The sequence below is a fragment of the Panthera onca genome, chromosome A3 (genome assembly GCF_046562875.1).
Source record: "Panthera onca isolate mPanOnc1 chromosome A3, mPanOnc1 haplotype 2, whole genome shotgun sequence".
Classification (NCBI taxonomy): domain Eukaryota; kingdom Metazoa; phylum Chordata; class Mammalia; order Carnivora; family Felidae; genus Panthera; species Panthera onca.
Genome location: NC_138341.1, coordinates 19,226,510 through 19,247,504, shown reverse-complemented (window position 1 = coordinate 19,247,504; position 20,995 = coordinate 19,226,510). Strand labels below are relative to the sequence as shown.

Genomic DNA, 20,995 nt, shown 5'->3' with positions numbered 1-20,995 from the left:
GATTTGATCCCCTGCATATCTGTGCAGCACTGCATAGAACTAGATGCTCAATAAACAAGTGTTTATTTCAATTCCTGTTTGGAATACTTTTCGTTATTTTGGCTCTCTCTAGTCAAGGATGTCATGGCAGACATCCTTTCCATTTTTAGTTTTAACTGAATTATTCAATAATTGTTGATGGGTTGTTAATTGTTAAAAAGTTATGGGTAACTTGGTTAAACTACATATGTAAAAAATATGATTGAACAAAATTCCTCTTCAAATAATAAGCAAATATCTTCCCCATATTTTTAATGGATTGGCTTTTTATTGAAAATAAAGTACCGGGGCGCCTGGGTGACTCAGTCGGTTAAGCGGCCGACTTCGGCTCAGGTCATGATCTCGCGGTCTGTGAGTTCGAGCCCCGCGTCGGGCTCTGTGCTGACAGCTCAGAGCCTGGAGCCTGTTTCAGATTCTGTGTCTCCCTCTCTCTGACCCTCCCCTGTTCATGCTCTGTCTCTCTCTGTCTCAAAAATAAATAAACATTAAAAAAAGAAAAAAAGAAAGAAAATAAAGTACCAAATCAAAGAATTGGCTTATAAAATTGTCTTATCTGTATTCCTTAGAAATGAATTAATACAAAAGTAGGTGATTTTAACATGTTTGTCCTCAGTGGTTAGTTACAAGGCTTAAATATTTGTTTTCAAGTTTTTTTTTAATCATCCAGAGATTTCTAAAACTTTTACTCTTTTTACTTTAGTTTAACTTGCTTTAGGATTTGTGTCTGTTAATGAAAGTGCCACATTATTACGTAAGACAAAAATAGTTAAATCAACGGTATATTGACTTATTTTCATTTTCTCCTTAGGAACTGAGAGAAAGCTACAATACACAGCAGTTAGCCCTTGAACAACTTTATAAGATCAAACGTGACAAGTTGAAGGAAATTGAAAGAAAAAGGTCAGAGCTAATACAGAAGAAGAAACTAGAAGATGAGGCTGTAAGGTAATGTAACTAATAAATTTATCATACTGTATTACTATTAGATTTCTAACTTTATTGCTCATATCTTTAGTTTGACTATGAAAATTTAAGGGAAATAAAAGGATTATTCTAGGATGCTAATTAGATTGTCAGTTTTAGAAATTCAGGTCTTCTTTTGGGACTGAGTTTATAGTAATCAATTTTATGTTCCATTAGTGAAAAATAGGGGCTTTGGAGTCAGGCCTTCTTGATCTTCTTGGACTTCTTGATCTGCCACTTAATGATTTGGGTGACTTTGGTTGAGTCACTTTACCTTTCGAACCCCAGTTTCTCCATCTCAGAAATAGAAATACTGATGTATGCTTCATAGGTAACTGAGAATTAAATAAAAATAATCTAGCTAAAGAGCCAAGCATAAATGTCTGGCAGTCATCATTTCCATCTCTCCACTGTAAATCTATTACTGTTTCCTGAAAGATCACAAAAACCAAATACTTAATTTTACAGAGTGATAAGATGGAGTGTATAATGCTATGTTGACATATTTCTCTTTGTACCGCTGATATCTATCAATTGCCTCCATTTGTAGCTAGGAAAAGTAGGACAGTTGTGGAATTTGACAGAACCATTTATTTAGAGACTTGGCATGATTTTTTTTTCTGTCTGCAGAATCTTATTTCTAATATGTTCCTCAGTTACTTCCCCAAGTTCTCTAGTGTCAGAAATGAATATAATTAACAGATATTGATGAACCAACATTCCTTTGCCTCAGAGATAAGTAGATGAGTAATGCCCATGAAAGAGCTAATATTACTAGGGAGGCAAGAAGGACACATTACCATATGGCAGGTCTCTCTTTTTAATGGCTTCAGAATAGCTACTCCCAGCACATTTTTAATGAGTGGCTGCTGTTGGCTGTGATGAAGGAGACTCTCTGGTTTTACTCCTGGCTGCTCGATTCCTCATAATTCCAATAAGAAATGGAGACAGCTAAACAGATCATTATGGTACTCTTAACTCCAAGGCCCCTACTTTTGTGGCCCCCAACAAGAGACACTAGAATAATATAGAAGCAGAGACAGTGAAGTTCAAATTCAGAATGCCTTTATTTGCCACTTAACTGTGCCACTGATCCTTATGCAGTAACTACACAGCTAGTCACAGTGTCAGAATTTTCCACTGACCCATTGCCAGTATCTTGATATCTCTTCATTACCGCTCACAATTTTTTTCAGGCCAACAAACCATAGTAGTAATGTACATTTTCATGTCACTCATCCTCCTCACATCTTCTGCAGTGGAAGAGGGAAGAAATCAGAGGAGAATCACATGGAGAATCGGTCCAGAGCTGAGTCTTAACAACTACAACTTGGTTTCTTGGCCATTTGCCCAGGAAGGTTCCCTCCTTGTCCCACACTGTTGGTTATAGTCAGGTTTTCACATTGTAGATGTGGCCTCTGCCCTTTGTCCAGCTTCTGTGCCATCTTTTGGCTCTGGACCAGTTTGTCATCCACTAACACATATATAAGAAAGTTTACCAGAATTTTAATTTTATATTCTCGTAACTCTAGTCTGCTTTATCCCAGGAAACATGTGGTAAATACTCTGATAGTGGTGTTTATAATGCTCTGGGAATTCAAATAAAGGCTAGATTCATCTTAGGTGTAAAAGAGCGTCAGAGAAGGTTACAGAGGAACTAACTGGGAAAAGGAACGGTAGTTGAAATTAAGAAAGGACCCCAGGGTGTTTGTCCACATCCCCTACTAATACATCTTTGCTATATAATAATATATAATTTCATAAGGTTGCATATAAATACATAAGAAATGTGTATTCTACAGTTTGCCAGGAACAAGATCTGATATATTTTTTTTGATGTTTCTATTCTTTTTTTTTTTTCAATATATGAAGTTTATTGTCAGATTGGTTTCCATACAATACCCAGTGCTCATCCCAAAAGGTACCCTCCCCTCCCTCCCACCCCCCATCAACCCTCAGTTTGTTCTCAGTTTTTAAGAGTCTCTTATGCTTTGGCTCTCTCCCACTCTAACCTCTTTTTTTTTTTTTCCTTCCCCTCCCCATTGGGTTTCTGTTAAGTTTCTCAGGATCCACATAAGAGTGAAACCATATGGTATCTGTCTTTCTCTGTATGGCTTATTTCACTTAGCATCACACTCTCCAGTTCCATCCATGTTGCTACAAAGGGCCATGTTTCATTCTTTCTCGTTGCCACATAGTACTCCATTGTGTATATAAACCACAATTTCTTTATCCATTCATCAGTTGATGGACATTTAGGCTGTTTCCATAATTTGGCTATTGTTGAGAGTGCTGCTATAAACATTGGGGTACAAGTGCCCCTATGCATCAGTACTCCTGTATCCCTTGGGTAAATTCCTAGCAGTGCTATTGCTGGGTCATAGGGTAGGTCTATTTTTAATTTTTTGAGGAACCTCCACACTGTTTTCCAGAGTGGCTGCACCAATTTGCATTCCCACCAAGGGAGCAAGAGGGTTCCCGTTTCTCCACATCCTCGCCAGCATCCATAGTCTCCTGATTTGTTCATTTTAGCCACTCTGACTGGCGTGAGGTGATACCTGAGTGTGGTTTTGATTTGTATTTCCCTGATGTGGAGCAACGTTGAGCACAAGATCTGATATTTTTGCATAACAAATTTTAGGACATGATACAAATTCTTTTTTTATTATTATTTTTTAATGTTTATTTTTGAAAGAGAGAGAAAACACGATCAGGGGATGGGGAGAAAGAGAGGAAGACACAGAATCAGAAGCAGGCTCCAGGCTCTGAGCTGTCAGCACAGAGCCCAATGCGGGGCTCGAACTCACTAACCGCAAGATCATGACCTGAGCCGAAGTTGGACCCTTAACCAACTGAGCCACCCAGGCGCACCAAATTCTCTTTCTTTTATGTAAAGGAAAGCAAAGCAAGGAAAAGAAAACTTATGGAGAGAAAACCTTAGAAAAGAGGAAGAAGAAAAACAAAAGCGACTCCAGGAAGAAAAAACACAAGAAAAAGTTCAAGAAGAGGAACGGAAGGCTGAGGAGAAACAATGTAAGGGTAAGGATAAAAATGATAGATTTGATTTTTCTGAGACAGAGCAACGAAAGCAACAAGAAAAAATGATTCTGATGAGAGGGAAAAAATATATATAAGTAGATGTTAACCTTTGAGTCTGAAAAAACCTTTTTCTGAATTAAACTTGGAGGAGTGTGTAGGCTTGTTAAAACAGACTGAGGGTAGAAGTCTTAAAACAACATGTAGAAAAGAAAATTGTAATCACTGACTAACTATGAACAGACTCTGACATTTTCATAATTGAAGTAAACAGCTGTAAAGAGTTTCTTCAATTGGTGTTAACTATAAACTTTATTTTTTTTAATGTTTATTTTTGAGAGAGAGAGAGAGGGAGAGAGAGAGTGTGAGCAGGGAAGGGGCAGAGAGAGGGAGACACAGAATCTGAAACAGGCTCCAGGCTCTGAGCTGTCAGCCACAGAGCCTGATGTGGGGCTTGAACTCACAGACTGTGAGATCATGACCTGAGCCAAAGTCAGACACTTAACCAACTGAGCCACTCAGGTGCCCCTAAACTGTTTATTTTAATGAAACACCAATAAAATTTAAGTCTTTGCACACTGAAATTTCCTCAAAAGATATACTTTGTTTTTGATGCACCTCAGAGTCCATTCCTAAAATACTTTAAATATTATTGATACATATCTCTTTTGGACAGACAAATATTTCAATCCTTATTATTGGCACATGTGTTGAAATTTCTATAAGCTAAAGCATTCATTCTGCAAATGAATAAAGTAAAATATTTTTATTCTTATCAAAGCTAGTGTATTTGTGAACTCTTCTGTGTTTCTTTTGGAACCATACTGGTGCATTTAGAGCTCTTTCTTCACTGAACCCTGTTTGCTGCCAATCTCCTCATTTGTGACCTCTCTTTTTGTCTCTTCCTGTTGTATCCTGACTGCCACAGATCAAACCTTGCTGCTTAGCCGCCTGCACTTTGCACAGCCTCGCCTGCCACCACTCATACATCTTCCCATACATCCTCACTCATGGCCCCCCACAAGTCGTGTCTTTGTATCATTGCCTCCTGCTTTCCTAAAGATAAATGTCCTTGTTTGCTTTTATATTGATTCTGTGGCCATACAACATATTTAAATTGTAACAAGCCTTTGTCAAATGGATTTTCATTTTGCTGTTTGATGTTCAGTTCTTTTTCTTTTTGATTTTACAGGCTCTTTATATTGAGTCATCGCAAAGATGGGTACACGTGAAAGTAGCAAATAATGACAATTATCTTCCCTTTAGGTGAGCCAGCTACTGCTTTGGTGAATTATAGAGCATTGTACCGCTTTGAAGCCAGGAGCCATGATGAGATGAGTTTTAATTCCGGGGATATAATACAGGTAGGAAACAGTCTTTTTTGCTCATGAAGAAGCTTAATACAATGTAATATATTACTCTATAATTTTATATAGTGATATACCATTTAAAATGTATACCTTAAGCTTTATCTGATTTGTCCCTAATGAGATGCTGCAGACTTGCATATTATTTATCACTGCTGTGTTCTAGGTAAGGAAGCTTAGACTTACACAAAATGTTAACAGTCAGTAGGACAGTGCCAGAGTGGGTCACAAGTACGCATCTTTGATTTCCAAATCCAGTGGTCTTTACACTGTGCCATACTGCTTCACAGCATAAATAGTGATGCTGAGGGTTGCCTGGGTGGTTCAGTCGGTTAGGCGTCTGACTTTGGCTCAGGCCATGATCTCACAGCTCTTGAGTTCAAACTCTGTGTCAGGCTCTGTGCTGACAGCTCAGCCTGCTTTGGATTCTCTCTCTCTCTCTCTCTCTCTCTCTCTCTCTCTCAAAAATAAACATTTTTTAAAAAGTGATGCTGATTGTGTTGTTTTAATAAATTACCAATGAAATTTGGGGGTGCTGATTATTTCCTGACAACCATTAAAAGAATTGAAGGAAGTAGACTCTATAGCCCTAACTAGATGCAATCCCTTGTTCCTTGAAACTAAAGGCCTTTATTATATTGTCACAAACCATGTAAAATGGATGAATAAGAGAAGATGCAGGGAATAGCATTTGATACAGCTATTGTGATATAATGGAAAGAATACAGGCTTTAGAAGCATAGTAACTTGGATTTTAGTCTCTGTGTCACTTTTCTTCTTAGTAAATTAAAGTAATATTACCTAGAATACCTAGCCAGTGTGTGTTTTCTTTTTAGCCTGCATAGTCACCAGTTTGGTGTCTTTTATCAGTTATACTGCAACTATTTAATGGTACTTGGCATAGGTTTTACCAGAAACCTCTGTTCAAACACTCAGGTTAATCCCCAGCTACACATTCCTTCTGTTACCGTTGCCACCACTGACAATCCACAGTCTGCTGGCCCTCCTGTTCCTCCTCCACCTGTTGGTGATGATGAAGTTGTGTCTAAGAATGAAGAGATGCAGCCTATCTCTGGACATGTTTGGTCAAGAACCTATTTATATTTTTGGTTCTGTCTTTTACCATCAACAAGTATTTGTTGAGGGCTATGCTAGGGATATAGTAAACAAGACACACAGTCTCTGCACTTAATGAGCTGGTAGTCTGATGAGAAGGACATTCTAAAGCAGAGGAAGGAAGGTGGTAGAAAGCTACTAGCTTTACAGCAGACCTCCCCCGTGGTCATCAAGCCAATCTGATGGCGATGACAACAGGAACATTGAGTCAGCTGGAGTTTCTTGAGGGTGTTCTCTGCCAAATCGCTGATATAACCAATGAGTCATGAGTTACTACCAGATACCTGATTTCGACAACTTGGTTGATGACCATGTCATTCACTGAGAGAGGAAGATCAAAAGGAGGGAATTTAGGTGAGAATTATAATAAGTTCAAGTTTGGATGAGTTTCAGATTTCTGGATAGCAGTTGAATATCCAGAGATGTCTAGAGAGATCTCAGGCAGAGATCAGAGGCCAATTTGAGTGTCATCATTGTGTTGTGATGGTAATTGCCTTGAGCATAGCGGATGAATGATGATCCTTAAGAGACACTAACACTAAAGGGATTATTAGAAGAAGAGGAGCCTTAAAAAGAAACGACTAGAGTCATTAGGAAAAAGCCAGGAGAGTTTAGTGTCAATGAACTTTGAGAAGAGTGGTCTGCATGTGAATAAGATAGGACTTAGAAAACAGCCATTAGATTAGCAGTATCAGAGCTATTGTTAACCTTGAGGAAAACAGTTGAGTGGAATGGTGGGGAACAAGCCAGATTTCAGTGACCTGAAATTGGAAGGGAGGAAGAGGAGACAGTGAATATATAAAATTCTTTGAAGGAGCTTAGCTTTTGACAGTGGGAAGGGAGGGCGCCTGGGTGGCGCAGTCGGTTAAGCGTCCGACTTCAGCCAGGTCACGATCTCGCGGTCCGTGAGTTCGAGCCCCGCGTCGGGCTCTGGGCTGATGGCTCAGAGCCTGGAGCCTGGAGCCTGTTTCCGATTCTGTGTCTCCCTCTCTCTCTGCCCCTCCCCCGTTCATGCTCTGTCTCTCTCTGTCCCAAAAAAATAAAAAAATAAAAAAATAAAAATGTTGAAAGTGGGAAGGGAGAGAAAATGATTAATGAGGACAGTGGGTTGAAGGAAGTTCTGTGTTTCATTTTTTGGTTTTTTTATCTTGGCTTGAGCAAATTTGCTGGTTTATTTGCAAGTTTAAATAATGATAGGATCTGCAGAGAGGGAAAAGGTTAATGATAGTGGATTTAGTAAAGTGCACAATTGTTAGTGTACAGCTCAGATAATTTGTACACATGTATATATCTGTGAAACTACCACTCAGATCAACATACAGAACACTCAGGAAGGCACTTCGTGGCTCCCTGGCAAACCTCTCTGTTCTGACCAGTGGGTACAGGTGAAGATGATTCTCAGTAAGGCTGGAGGGCTTAGGACCTAGAGCATGGGAGGAGAGAGTAGTGGGAGGATTAGACAGCTCTTCCGTTTTGGTTAGAGGGCTGAAGGAAAGGATGCATGGGACTAGAAATACATTTTGCTGAATTCGAAGGTGAGCTCAGATCTGATGGTTTCCCTATTCTTGGTCAGATAGGAGGCAAGACCTAGTCAACTTAATGGAGAAGGGTGGCAGAAGAGATTTGATTGAAGGTGAAAAAGATTAGAAATTCCACTGAGTCCTGGCAACATTTTCCGTGACAACCTGTTTTTCTAGCATTCTTATATGTTAATGCTATTTTTGAGGTAATAGTTTCCTTCCATAAACCTCTGAGAACTTACATACATTTTTTTAGTTTCACTTTCTATGTAAATTGACAACTAAAAATTAATTAGGGCCATAAATTACAGATACGAAATTTATTAAAATTAACCTGTTACAAAAGCAAACTTGGTCTAATTTTAAAGATTAAATGAATGGGGCTTGTCTTCTTGAAAAGCTAGAAAGTTTAAGGAAAAAGTATTGAAGAAAGTAGGCTTTTAAAAGTTTGTAGGGAAGGAAGGAAGTTAGTGTTTGAATGCCAGTATTCATACCTGTCAGTGATCCTTGCCTTGAGACCAGCATTTAAATTAGGTATATTGCTGAGCATTCTGCTTTAGGTTGAGTAATTCCTTGAGGTCTATTGTGTTCTTCATTTTTAGTGCTGTGGCTTAGCTGTTTTAAATTTAGCCTTAAACTAGATTTACAAGATAATATTTTATCAGTGGTTCCTTTTGTTGTATTTTAGAACACCATTTTTTAATTATTACATAGCAATGATAGAACTAATGAGTGAATTTAGCAAGGTTGCAGGATATAAGATCAATATACAAAGACAGATGTTCATAGTTTTATCATAGCCAAAAACTGGAAACAACTCAAATGTCCATCAGTAGGTAAACATACAAGCAAATTGTGGTACATCTATACAATGTAATATTACTCAGCAATAAAAGGGAGAAGAGATGAAACTACAAATCACCTGTATGTGTTACCAGTTGAAAAACAGTATTTAGAGAAAGTTTTCTAGTTCTCTTAGCTCAAGAAGACTACTCTAATAGGAACTAAACAAAACTAAACAAAACAAAAATTAATGATTATAGGAAAATAACAAGTTTGCAAGAAAGGAAATGTAATTATCAGAACATTACATGATTTAGATGTGAAATATTTGTTTACCTAGTCATAATAATATAAACATTAAATATAATTAAACCAAAAAATTTGAGATAGCAGTGTTGATAGACAAAGAAGATGCAATAAAAGTTAAATGTTGATTTTCCATAATCAAAATCCAATAGATGATGTTTAAAATTGAAACATTCAGGAAATAATAGTATAAATACATTATTTAGAAATATAGAAGATAGGGGTGCCTGGGTATTAAACATCTGGCTTGATCTCAGCTCAGATCTTGATCTCAGGATCATGAGTTCAAGCCCTGCATTGGGCTCCACGCTGAGTGTGAAGCCTACTTGAAAGGAAGGGAGGGAGGGAGGGAGGGAGGGAAGGAGGAAGGAAGGAAGAAAGGAAGGAAGGAAAGGAAGGAAGGGGGGGAGGGAGGAAGGAAGGAAGGAAGGAAGGAAGGAAGGAAGGAAGGAAGGAGAAATACAGAGGATGGTATAGAAAAACAACTATGAATGGCAAGTTGTTATCAGGAGTGGAAATCAGGGCATAGTGAGTGATGGGATCTTCCATCATAAGCCATATAGAATGCTGTTTGTTTCTGTTAACTATTTTTGTGTATTTAATTTGGATGAAATTAAGTTTTTTGAGAGAAAGAGAGTGCACAACAGGCATAGGTTGGGAAGGGCAGAGGGAGAGGGAGAGAGTGAATCCCAAGCAGACTCCCTCCCCAGCACAGAGCCAGATGCAGGGCTCAGTCTCACTAACTGTGAGATCATGATCTGAGCCAAAATCAAGAGCCAAAGGTGCCTTTTTAAAATTTCATTTTTTGGGGGCTTCTGGATGGCTTAGTCGATTGAGCATCTGACTCTTGATTTCAGCTCAGATCATGATCTCACAGTTTATGAGATTGACCCCGATGTCAGGCTCTGCACTGACAGCACGGAGCCTGCTTGGGATTCTCTCTCTCCCTCTGTCTCTGCTCCTCCCCTGCTCATGCACTCCCTCCTTCTCTCTCTCTCTCTCTCTCTCTCTCTCTCTCTCTCTCGCTCTCTCAAAATAAGTGAACATTTTTTTCTAAAAGGCACCTTTGTTTGTCATTAGAGATAGTGACCTATTAATATGTAGAAAATGCCTCAGCTCAGGGTGCCTGGGTGGCTTTAGTTGTTAAACATCTGACTTCAGCTCAGGTCATGATCTCACAGTTCATGAGTTCAAGTCCCACATCAGGTGAGCTCAGGCCCCACTTCGGGTGAACAGGAGCCCTGCTTTGGGTAAAAACATGAGCCCTGGGTGAGCCCCACTTCTCTCTCTCTCTCTCTCTCTCTCTCTCTCTACCCCCCACCTTGTGGGATTCTCTCTTTCTCTCTGCCCCCCTTGCTCACTTGCACCCTCTCTCTAGAAAAGAAAAGGGGCACCTGGGTGGCTCAGTCAAGCGTCCAACTTCAGCTCAGGTCATGATTTCACGGTTCATGAGTTCAAGTCCTGCATCGGGCTCTGTGTTGACAGCGTGGAGCCTGGAGCCTGGAGCCTGCTTCAGATTCTGTGTCTCCCTCTTGTTCTCTGCCCCTCCCCTGCTCACACTCTGTCTCTCTCAAAAAAAAAAATAAACATGAAAAAAAACTTTTTTTAAGAAATAAAAAAGAAAAGAAAATGCCTCAGCTCTTTAGTTACATGAGCTTAATTCTGAAAATGAGGCTATTGTACAATAGTCTGCATCTCTTTCCTTTGTAAATGTGTGACATTCTAACCATTGTTAACCCTTCTTTTTGTTTCCATAGGTTGATGAAAAAACCGTAGGAGAACCTGGTTGGCTTTATGGTAGTTTTCAAGGAAATTTTGGCTGGTTTCCTTGCAACTATGTAGAAAAAATGCCATCAGGTGAAAAATCTGTGTCTCCTAAGAAGGCCTTACTTCCCCCTACAGTATCAGTATCTGCTACCTCAACTTCTTCTGAGTAAGTTTTTAGCTAACAGTGCAGTGTATTTAGCCCTGCAAATGTATTTGTGTCAACCTGCTACTTAATCATATTATAATCTGTGCTGGACTCTTCAAGAGTACCTTCTGTTCCAGATTTCATACTGAAATTTAATAAACAAAAATGTAGGTCAGTACTTGGTTCGTGAATTCTTTTTTCCAAAATTGTGTTTAAACACAATGTGAATTATGTATAAGTTGATAAATTTGTAGTGCTTCATTAGATTTTAAATGATGAAGTGTATTTACATCAAAGTGTTGTATTTTACAGATCACTTTCTTCAAATCAACAAGCATCAGTGACTGATTATCAAAATGTATCTTTTACAAACCTAACTGTTAATACATCATGGCAGAAAAAATCAGCTTTTACTCGTACTGTTTCCCCTGGATCTATATCACCGATTCATGGACAGGTATGTATCTTTAATTTTTCTCTGCTTTATTCTTTGACATTGCTCATGTTCACATAAAATAGAAAATTTTTGTACAAAGACATCACTTACTCATTTAACCAGAGTTTGTAGTATTTGGTTTCTGTTCTTGTCATTGACATGTGATATGATGTAAAGAAATTATTATTATTATTACTTAGAAGTTTCTCAACAATTCATTTTCATAGCACCCAGTTGCTAGCAGCTAGGGTTTCTAAGCTCAAAATGTCATCTTTATAAATCTGGCTATATTATTCTTAATTCGTAGTTATTGTGAGAAGATATGTGGGCTTGGAGGTTTTTGGGGTTTTGTTGGTAAGAAATTTGTGTGGGAACTATGTTACATATATTTAGCCTCTGCTTTACATGTAACCATTGCAGGCATTGTTACATTAATATTATTGAAAAGAAATCACAGACTTTGTCAAAACAGAGCCCTACAAATTTCACCTTCACTCAAAAAAATGTTTACTTCATGACCATAGATAGGTTCCAGGCGTTTCTTTATATGCTAGAAATTTAATGGAAAAAAAATCTCTGCCATTAAGGAGTCATAATCTAATGAAACAGACACATATATAAATAATTGTAAAGTATGTGAAGGGTTGTAATAAAGATATTCTACAAAATCTTGAGGACTATATAGCCGAGAGAGATCTCATTCACTCTTTGGGAATTGGAGCAGGGTTCACAAAGGACCAAGTATTTGAGCAGGACCTTTGAGGATAAGCAAGATTTTAGCAAACAGAGAAGGAAAGTTATTCCTGTGAAAAAATAATTTGGGGAAAGTCAGTGAGGCATGTTAACACAGAGTTTCCAGGACAAGAATTATTTATAGTGTGGCTAGAGTACAGGAATCTTGGAGAAAGGGTCAAGCAGGAAAGCTAGAGGGTGAGTTTTATGTGTGAAGTGTTTAATACCATGCCTCCTGCTTGGCAGTGGGCAGCCCCTGAAGGTTTCCAAGAGGTGTGTATATTTTTGAAACCTAACTCCTAGCAGTAGTACAGGGGTCGATTGGTGGAAGGAAGCAAAGGAAGGAAACCAAGCAAGGAAGGATGCCACAGTAGCTAATTACAAGAGATGATGACGTAAACTGCTACCACAGTAAAGAAAATGTATAGAAGAGGAGGTGGATTTAAGATTACTAGGAATTGACATAAAATTGGCAATCCATTGAAATGTCGAGAGTAAGGAAGAAGTTGGGAGTTAAAGAAGGTTCCTCAGGGTCTTGAGCTTGAGTAACTGGAAGGATGGTGATAGCATTGTCTTGGGTGAGCATTGCAAGAGGAGTGGGTTCTGTGGGCTCTAAAAATGATGTCTCACCGTGCAACTTTAAGGTATCTGGTTTAGAGACAACCTGGTGGGAAGGCCCAATGAGTAGTCTGACTTACAAGTCTGGAGCTCAGGAGATAAAGTTAAAATTAAGATATAGATTAGAGAAGGCATAGACATAAATAAGATAATTTAGGAAAATCATGTGAAACGGGAAGGGAAAGGGACTGGACAAAGAGGACCCATCAGTCACCAGAGGGTGAGCTTCTGGAAAGACAAGCGTGTTAATGATATTAGCACTGTTCAGAGATCAGGGAAAAACTTTTAACAGAAGGCTACTCAAATGGTTGTCTGTCATATATAATTGTAAATCATTTAGTAGAGTAGATAAAAGTTATCTTAAGGCACCACCGTACCAAACTGGTCTTTGTTTGAACTGTGAACAAGCTATATAGTAGGAAACAAAAATTGTGGTTACTTTTTTAAAAATTTTGTGTTTTTATGTTCACAGGGACAGGTTGTAGAAAACCTAAAGGCGCAGGCCCTGTGTTCTTGGACTGCAAAGAAGGATAACCACTTGAACTTTTCAAAACATGATATTATCACTGTCTTGGAACAGCAAGAAAATTGGTGGTTTGGAGAGGTGCATGGAGGAAGAGGGTGGTTTCCAAAATCTTATGTCAAAATACTTCCTGGGAGTGAAGTCAAGCGGGAAGAGTAAGCATTTTGTGTTTACGTGAGATGTGGATGTTGGTGTTTTCACTAATGAGGTGGCTGAAGAACAACTGGCTATACCATAAAATAAAACATTTATGCTTGAGTTTGAATATCGAGAGGGGGATTTCTAGAGTGAAAAAAAGTGTACTTCACATATTTGTACCAGTTTTAGAATATCTTTTATTCTAGTTATTTCAGATGCCTAAAGTTTTCAAAGTGCTTAAAATTTTAGATCTGTTGCTTTCTTTGTGGCAGCTCAAGAGTTACTTTTCATTTCCTTTGGAGCACTTCTCCCTTGTTATTTACCGTGCATTGTCAGTATTTAAATAAACCTTTGCTGACGGCCTCCCCATTGCCAAAGTGTAGGGCATTCCCTTTCTGGGCCTCCAGAATTCCTTGAAGATCATACCTCTCTTACTGCACATAACAGACTGGGTTGCAATTATTTATTTTCTTACCCATCTCTCCTATTAGATCATAAGCTCTGGGAGGGCAGGATCCGTGTCTTTGTTTTTCAGTTTTTTTTCCTGCCTAGTGTAATCTCAATGCATAGTAGCTTCTCAGTCATATTAGCTCAGTGAATAAGGAGAGGATTCATTGAATGAACAATCAGATGAATCAATTTTCAAGTGAAGAACAAGTAAAAACTAAATAAGGTCTCTGGCCTTAATTTCCCAGTCTGTAGAGGAATGAGATCTCTAGGCATGTTTAAGATGTTTAAGAAATAAGTACAAAAGTAGTGATAGGCAGCTGTCTCCTTGTGTTTTATACTGAAGTTGATCCGAATAAAAAAGTGATCTGATTGAATGAAAAGAGACAGGTCTTTGGAAATCAAGAGGCTTGAGTTCTGATTGTTCTTTTTGTCAGCCTATGTGGAATAACCTATTTGCCTTCGGTTTTCCAATTGATGGGATAAAAAGAGTAAATTAATCTTTAAAAACATTTTCAAGGCTGAGATTCTCTGTATGAATTTTTAGTTCCAGTGCAGAAATTTGCTCTTCAGACTGACACAGAATTTTAGATTTAGAAGTGTGTAAATGATAACAATTCAGAGCTGACGTGTGGCACTGTGGTGGGCCCTTTACAGGAATTATCTTAAACGCCATAACATTTTACAGAGAAGAAAACTTCAGTGTAAAGGCAGTAGGTTTAAATGCTGTTCCCCCCAACTTCTCATTCATTATTGATCTTTTCTAACAGATAAGACCTGTAATTTGAAAACCTGCAGTAATGGAGAGATCATGCCCTAAACAAGGTGGTGGTGCATTCAGTTGTGGCCATGAGTTGTAGCGAGGTTCCATTCTGAGTACTGACTTATTGCTATATAGTTTCCTCAAGGATCCTGGGAAGCCCTGGTGCATCCTACAGATTTCTAGCTTTTTTTTTTTAATTTTTTTTAACGTTTATTTATTATTGAGAGAGAGAGACAGAGTGTGAGCAGGGGAGGGGCAGAGAGAGAGAGAGGGAGACACAGAATCCGAAGCAGGCTCCAGGCTCTGAGCTGTCAGCACAGAGCCTGACGCGGGGCTCGAACTCACAAACTGCAAGATCACGACCTGAGCCAAAGTCGGACACTTAACTGACTGAGCCACCCAGGCGCCCCCAGATGTCTAGCTCTTAAACATGACAGGCTTCCAGATTTTTTCCATTTCCTGGGTTAAATTGGAAATTAAAGTTTTACCTGCTCTGAAATATAAAAAATAAAGTTGTTATTTTTATATATTTAAGTGTAGTGTACTCTAAACAGATACTAAAATTTACATACTGTCCTTGTTCTCCCTGTATGAAGCCAAGCCCGCCATGTGCTTTTCCAAATAACTGTCCATTTACCAAAGCATTGGTGACTTTTACATTCCTTTAGAAAGGCAAAATATCTCACACTTAAAAAACTATTTAAAAATCATGCTGAAATTACTTGACTGTAGTAAAAAATTTAGAAGTCTGTAACTAGGCATTCTTAGTCCCCTACAGTTTTTTGTATGAGAATATTTCTAGCCTGTTTACTGAGACAATATTTAAATTCCTTTTAGAAAGTCCTAAAAGAATGTACCACAAACACCTTCTGTCACGTTTCTTGGTTTTGCTTGTTGATGGCTTTTTGTTTCATAGTTATTTTTTCTTATCTGTTTTTGTATTTATCTGGCAGACCAGAAGCTTTGTATGCAGCTGTAAACAAGAAACCTAACTCTGCAGCCTACACAGGTGGAGAGGGTGAGTTTTCAGCAATTTGTAAATTATATGGGCGTCAGATTAGCTATTGACTATCTGACTTCCCTCAGTGGTTATCCTCCCTGTTTCTGTGTCTTCAGTGTTAAAGTGAGTTTAGGAAAACCTGTCCTTTGTTTATTTCACGTGAATATTGAGACTAGAGAAAAAAATAGGGCATTTTTAGAAAATCAGTACTATAAACATTCAGCATAGACTTGGTAAGTAAGATCATAAATAAAAGATGTTGCAGTGAGATAGCATGAAATTTTTGTTTTCTTATAATACACCTGCGTTACAGTAATTTAGAAAATAAGGCAATTTTAGTACGTTTAGCTGTTTACAAATTGCATTTTAATTATGGTGGGTCCTATAAATCATTAAGTAGGATTTGAAATCAAGGTATGTTTTATTATAATTATTACACAAATTTTTTCTGTAGCCCTTTAGGTTGTTTGACTAATAACTTATTATTTATTTTGAAAAAATGAAAGATTGTCTATCCTCATTTCGGGCATTTTTATTTAACGTTATTTATAAATGAATTCTATACGTCCATTGTAAAATTAGTTGAAGTGAAGTAATTATGTTTCTGTTTTTGCTCAAGAAAATCAGTTTAGTGGTAATTTAAACTGCTTATATAGTAGCTACTGGGTTTAAGGTTTTATGCTAGCGCCTAAAAGATACAAGGATGAATAAAACACAGTCTCCCGAGTCTTCACAGTAGACTGGGGAAGATAGGGGTACCATTGTAATAAATTCTATAATGAGTGGACATAACTTCGTTTTAAGTGGGAACTGGGAATCCACAGACATGGCAGTACTGAATCATCTCAAGCAAGGAGTAGGGTTTTGCATAGTGACCTAGGAAGAGACAGGTCTTGTGGAATGAGAGAAAGTCATGAGCCAGAACATAGCTATGAATGGATAGGGAACTCAGGTCACCAGCAAGGCTGGAATAATAGGTTCACTGTGGAGTGAGTGCTATGGGATGAGTCTGGGAAAGTAGTGAGGAGTTTTTTGGGAAGGACCTTGCTTATTACTGCATACCTAAATGTTGCATGCATTTCTGGTTTTGTTAAATCCCATAAATTGAGTAATCCTGGCAATGTGAATAGTAAACAGGTCGTAGATGATGTTCCCGGTCATCTCTAGTTTAGGATGTACAGATGAAATTCCAGGTTGACAAATAAAAATAACTAGAAAAGAAAGACTAAAGCCAGATCATTGACTGTTTGTTCCAAGTAGCAGTAATAACAGGGACAGAAACCAAAGCCAATATTGACAAGCAGACCTTTCCCTTGAGGCCATTTGTTAACAAGTATTTTTTGAGCATCTGTGTGCCAAGCACTGTACTAGAAGCTGGGTCATTGTGGTGGAGCTTGGCCTCTGGTACTGGTGTCAGCTGAATATTGGGCATTTTCGTAACTGTATTTATATAAGAATTAAAGAGAAAAGAACCTAGCATATTAAAATGTATTTTGTGTAAGGAGGTTGAAGAATACTTTCCATATCTTGACTCTGTAGAGATACTTGGATCTGTTTGTGTTTATGGATTATTCTCTGTGATAAGATGATGATACAGTTGGAAAAAAAAGCAACTCCATGATAATGACTTATATTAAGTAGTCTTTTTCTAAGAAATTATTAAACAATCGCTTCATTCCTTTTTCTGTTTTAAGATCTTTTTACATTAGGTTTTCTTAAGTTATAAGGTCTTTTACGTTAATTTACACAGGATTTGGAGATTAACATAATTTTTTTTCCTTCTATAATCTTACAACCCAAGTTAGTTTCTTTTTGCTTTGTTTCCGACAGAATATATTGCACTTTATCCATATTCAAGTGTAGAACCTGGAGATTTGACTTTCACTGAAGGTGAAGAAATATTGGTGACCCAGAAAGATGGAGAATGGTGGACAGGAAGTATTGGAGATAGAACTGGAATTTTTCCATCAAATTATGTCAAACCAAAAGATCAGGAGGTAAAGTTATTTTGATATAGAAACAAAATGATTCCATTCTTGTGTCTTGAGATTCATACTTAAAACAGAGACTCCTGTATATATGCGTTTGGTCAGGATTTGGTTGTAAGAAAACCACTTAAGGTAGCACCAGTTTATTATAGGGATCCTGTTAGGTAAGAGAGACAGGATTTCATTAAATTTCTAAGAACAGGACCCAGAGGTAGGGCTGGTCTCATGGTAACTAAAGCTAGGGATGAACCCAGATCCAGGCCAGCTTACCAAGGGATCACCAAGAAGGAGTCTGTAAAATTTTACCTTAAGGCCCTGACATTAATGTGACTTGCCCTACATTATGAGTTCCTGCTGCTTTTCATCCTTCTACTAGTATGGTACAGTGCAGCAGTTCTCAAACTTTTAGGTTTCTGGAACTTTCTACATTCTTAAAAAATTGGGGACTCTATAAAGAGTTTTTTTTAATGCATGGGTTAAATATAGTTATATATTCCATGTTAGAAATTAAAACTGCAGTTTTAAAAATATTTACTTATTTTAAAGTAACAAAATTAAACCCATTACATGGTTATATAAATAACTTGCTTCTTATGAAAACCAACAATATATTTTCAAACAAAAAAGTTTGGTGAAAAGAGGGGCATTGTTTTATATTTCTGCAAATCTCTTTAATGTCTGGCTTAACCTGAAGACAGGTGGATTCTCCTGTTTCTGTATTCAGTCTGTTGTGATACATTCTTTTGGTTGATGTGCACAAAGAAAATTCAACCTCACGCAGATATGGGAGAAAACAGAAAAATATTTTTTTAATTTAAAAAAAAATGTTTGTTTATTTTAGAGAGAAAGCATGAGCAGGAAGTGGGGGTGGGGTGGGGAGGGGGACAGAGGATCTGAAGCAGGCTCTGTCTGCACTGACACACAGAGCCCAACGCGGGGCTCGAGCTCACGAACCGTGAGATCGTGACCTGAGCTGAAGTTGGATGCTCAACCGACTGAGCCACCCAGGTGCCCCAACAGAGACATATTTTAATAACATTTTTAGATATTTGTGGATATTCCTTGATATTACTACACCAAAACTTGGTAAGTGTTAAATTTTTACAGGTTAGTTACACATGGAATCTAAAGCCATATCAGTGAACATTTCTTACTGTTGAATTAAAATTGAATGGATTTTTTACCCATGCTGGTAACATTATTCATTACCCATGTGGTGACATCATTCATTGGTCATTTGGAAAATACTGAATCACTGAGTTATGCACATATTCTTAGTATTGACACGTTTCATCATACAATACCAAAAAGTTAACATTTGTTAATGTCACCACTGATCTCCAAGGAAAATATTTTTTTTTTAATTTTTTTTAATGTTTATTTATTATTGAGAGACAGAGAGACACAGAGTGTGAGCAGGGGAGGGGTAGAGAGAGGGGGAGACACAGAATCCGAAGCAGGCTCCAGGCTCTGAGCTGTCAGCACAGAGCCCGACACAGGGCTCAAACTCACAGACCGTGAGATCATGACCCGAGCTGAAGTCGGTCGCCTAAGCAACTGAGCCACCCAGGCGCCCCTGATCAAGGACATTCTTAAGTGGAACCATTTTGTTTGTTTTCCTGTGAGCTTGTGGTGGTGAGGATACTAGGACTGCTAATATAATGTGGCTCCGCTGCCATGATTCATGCTAAGGCATCAGCAGTTTTACCCTCCACTGTAAATGTCAACACCATGAAAGAGGCAAATAATGTCTTAAAAATGTTATGCAAAAAGTCTTTATCTTCTGGATTCCTGGAAGGGCCTCAAGGACTGTCCCCAGGGATCCACACACCACATGGGACAACCATGTAGGTTGACTTCTGGCTCTAACACTTAGAGGCTAGGTGACCTTGTACAAGTTATTTCACCTTTCTGTAACTCAGTTTCATTCTCTGTAAAATGGGGACAATTATAATACTTACTAGTGTCATGAGAACTGAATAAATGAATATATGTAAGATTCTTAGACCACTGTTCTGTCATAAGTACCCAGAAAATGTTAGGCCAGGACTCCCATCAATTCCACTTCAATACTTGAACTATAACTGTGTTCACTAACAACAGCAAAAAAATTGTCTATTCCATCCCTTTATTTGTTCAAATTCCTGAAAAGAAGGAATGTAGTTGGCCCAACTATTTGGTTGTTTTTTTTTTTTTTTATGTTTATTTATTTTTGAGAGAGAGACAGCACAAGCTGGGGAGGGGCAGAGAGAGAGGGAGACACAGAATATAAAGTAGGCTCCAGAGCCCACTGTGGGGCTCGAACTCACGAACTGTGAGATCATGACCTCACATCAAGAGCTCGGACGCTTAAGCGACTGAGCCACCCAGGCACCCCTATCCTGTTAAGTCAGACTGAGGTTATAGTTGCCACCCAGGAAATGGATTTTTGTTGTTGTTGTTCCTGCGTTCATGGGGAACATACAAAAAAAATTAAAAACCTCCTAGGTAGCGGAAACAGAACTCACGCATGCCTTAAGATATATTTTTTTTAATGTTTATTTATTATTGAGAGACAGAGAGATACAGAGTGTGAGCAGGGGAGGGGTAGAGAGAGGGGGAGACACAGAATCCGAAGCAGGCTCCAGGCTCTGAGCTGTCAGCACAGAGCCCGACACAGGGCTCAAACTATATATGTAGTGGGCATTGATGCTAACCTGATAAATGAGAGGTATCTGGCCCAGATGCTCATGTTTGATATTCAGGTAAGATGCAGAAAATGAGCTGTTCTTGTTGAGTCACTAGATGCCAGCATCATCCATTTGTAATGTTTGTTAGTAGACCTTCATTTTAAAGAAACAAGAACCCTGGGGATTAGAAATCTAATTCATAATAACCTTTGTACTCTTACATCTGGATTATTAGAAAATGATAAAACAGTATGTCTTTTCCTTACAGAGTTTTGGGAGTGCTAGCAAATCCGGAACATCAAACAAGAAACCTGGTATGTATAATAATGGAGTTAAAAAAGTACTACAGTGTTTAATAGTCTTGAATTCATAGTTTCTTGTCTGTCTTCTTTTCAGAGATTGCCCAAGTAACTTCAGCATATGTGGCTTCTGGTTCTGAACAACTTAGCCTTGCACCCGGGCAGTTGATACTAATCCTAAAGAAAAATTCAAGTGGGTGGTGGCAAGGGGAATTACAGGTAATAACCTTTAAATAATATTTATCAATTTTATTATAAAAATAATACACACTCATTAGAAAATAAAATTAATAACAATTTTAGATCACCTATAATCATACCACTTAGAGGTAATCAATAT

At 38.1% G+C, this 20,995-nt stretch overlaps 1 protein-coding gene across 14 annotated transcripts in view; it reads left to right on the top strand.

Moving 5' to 3' along the window:
- The window catches only part of ITSN2 (intersectin 2), a 145,722-nt gene that overhangs the window by 77,936 nt on the left and 46,791 nt on the right, over window positions 1-20,995 (top strand). For 11 of the 14 annotated variants that reach the window (XR_013554808.2, XM_078444919.2, XM_078444917.2 and 8 more), the window contains 10 exons: window positions 848-984; window positions 3,899-4,041; window positions 5,305-5,402; window positions 10,888-11,063; window positions 11,355-11,499; window positions 13,301-13,506; window positions 15,653-15,717; window positions 17,530-17,696; window positions 20,625-20,670; window positions 20,753-20,874. Coding sequence is in view for 13 of the 14 variants with exons in the window: in XM_078444919.2 (XP_078301045.2) it covers window positions 848-984; window positions 3,899-4,041; window positions 5,305-5,402; window positions 10,888-11,063; window positions 11,355-11,499; window positions 13,301-13,506; window positions 15,653-15,717; window positions 17,530-17,696; window positions 20,625-20,670; window positions 20,753-20,874 (1,305 nt within the window). In the remaining variant the exon portion in view is untranslated. The remainder of the gene's footprint in view (window positions 1-847; window positions 985-3,898; window positions 4,042-5,304; window positions 5,403-10,887; window positions 11,064-11,354; window positions 11,500-13,300; window positions 13,507-15,652; window positions 15,718-17,529; window positions 17,697-20,624; window positions 20,671-20,752; window positions 20,875-20,995) is intronic. The other 3 variants (XM_078444923.2, XM_078444920.2, XM_078444914.2) reach the window with 1 other exon arrangement.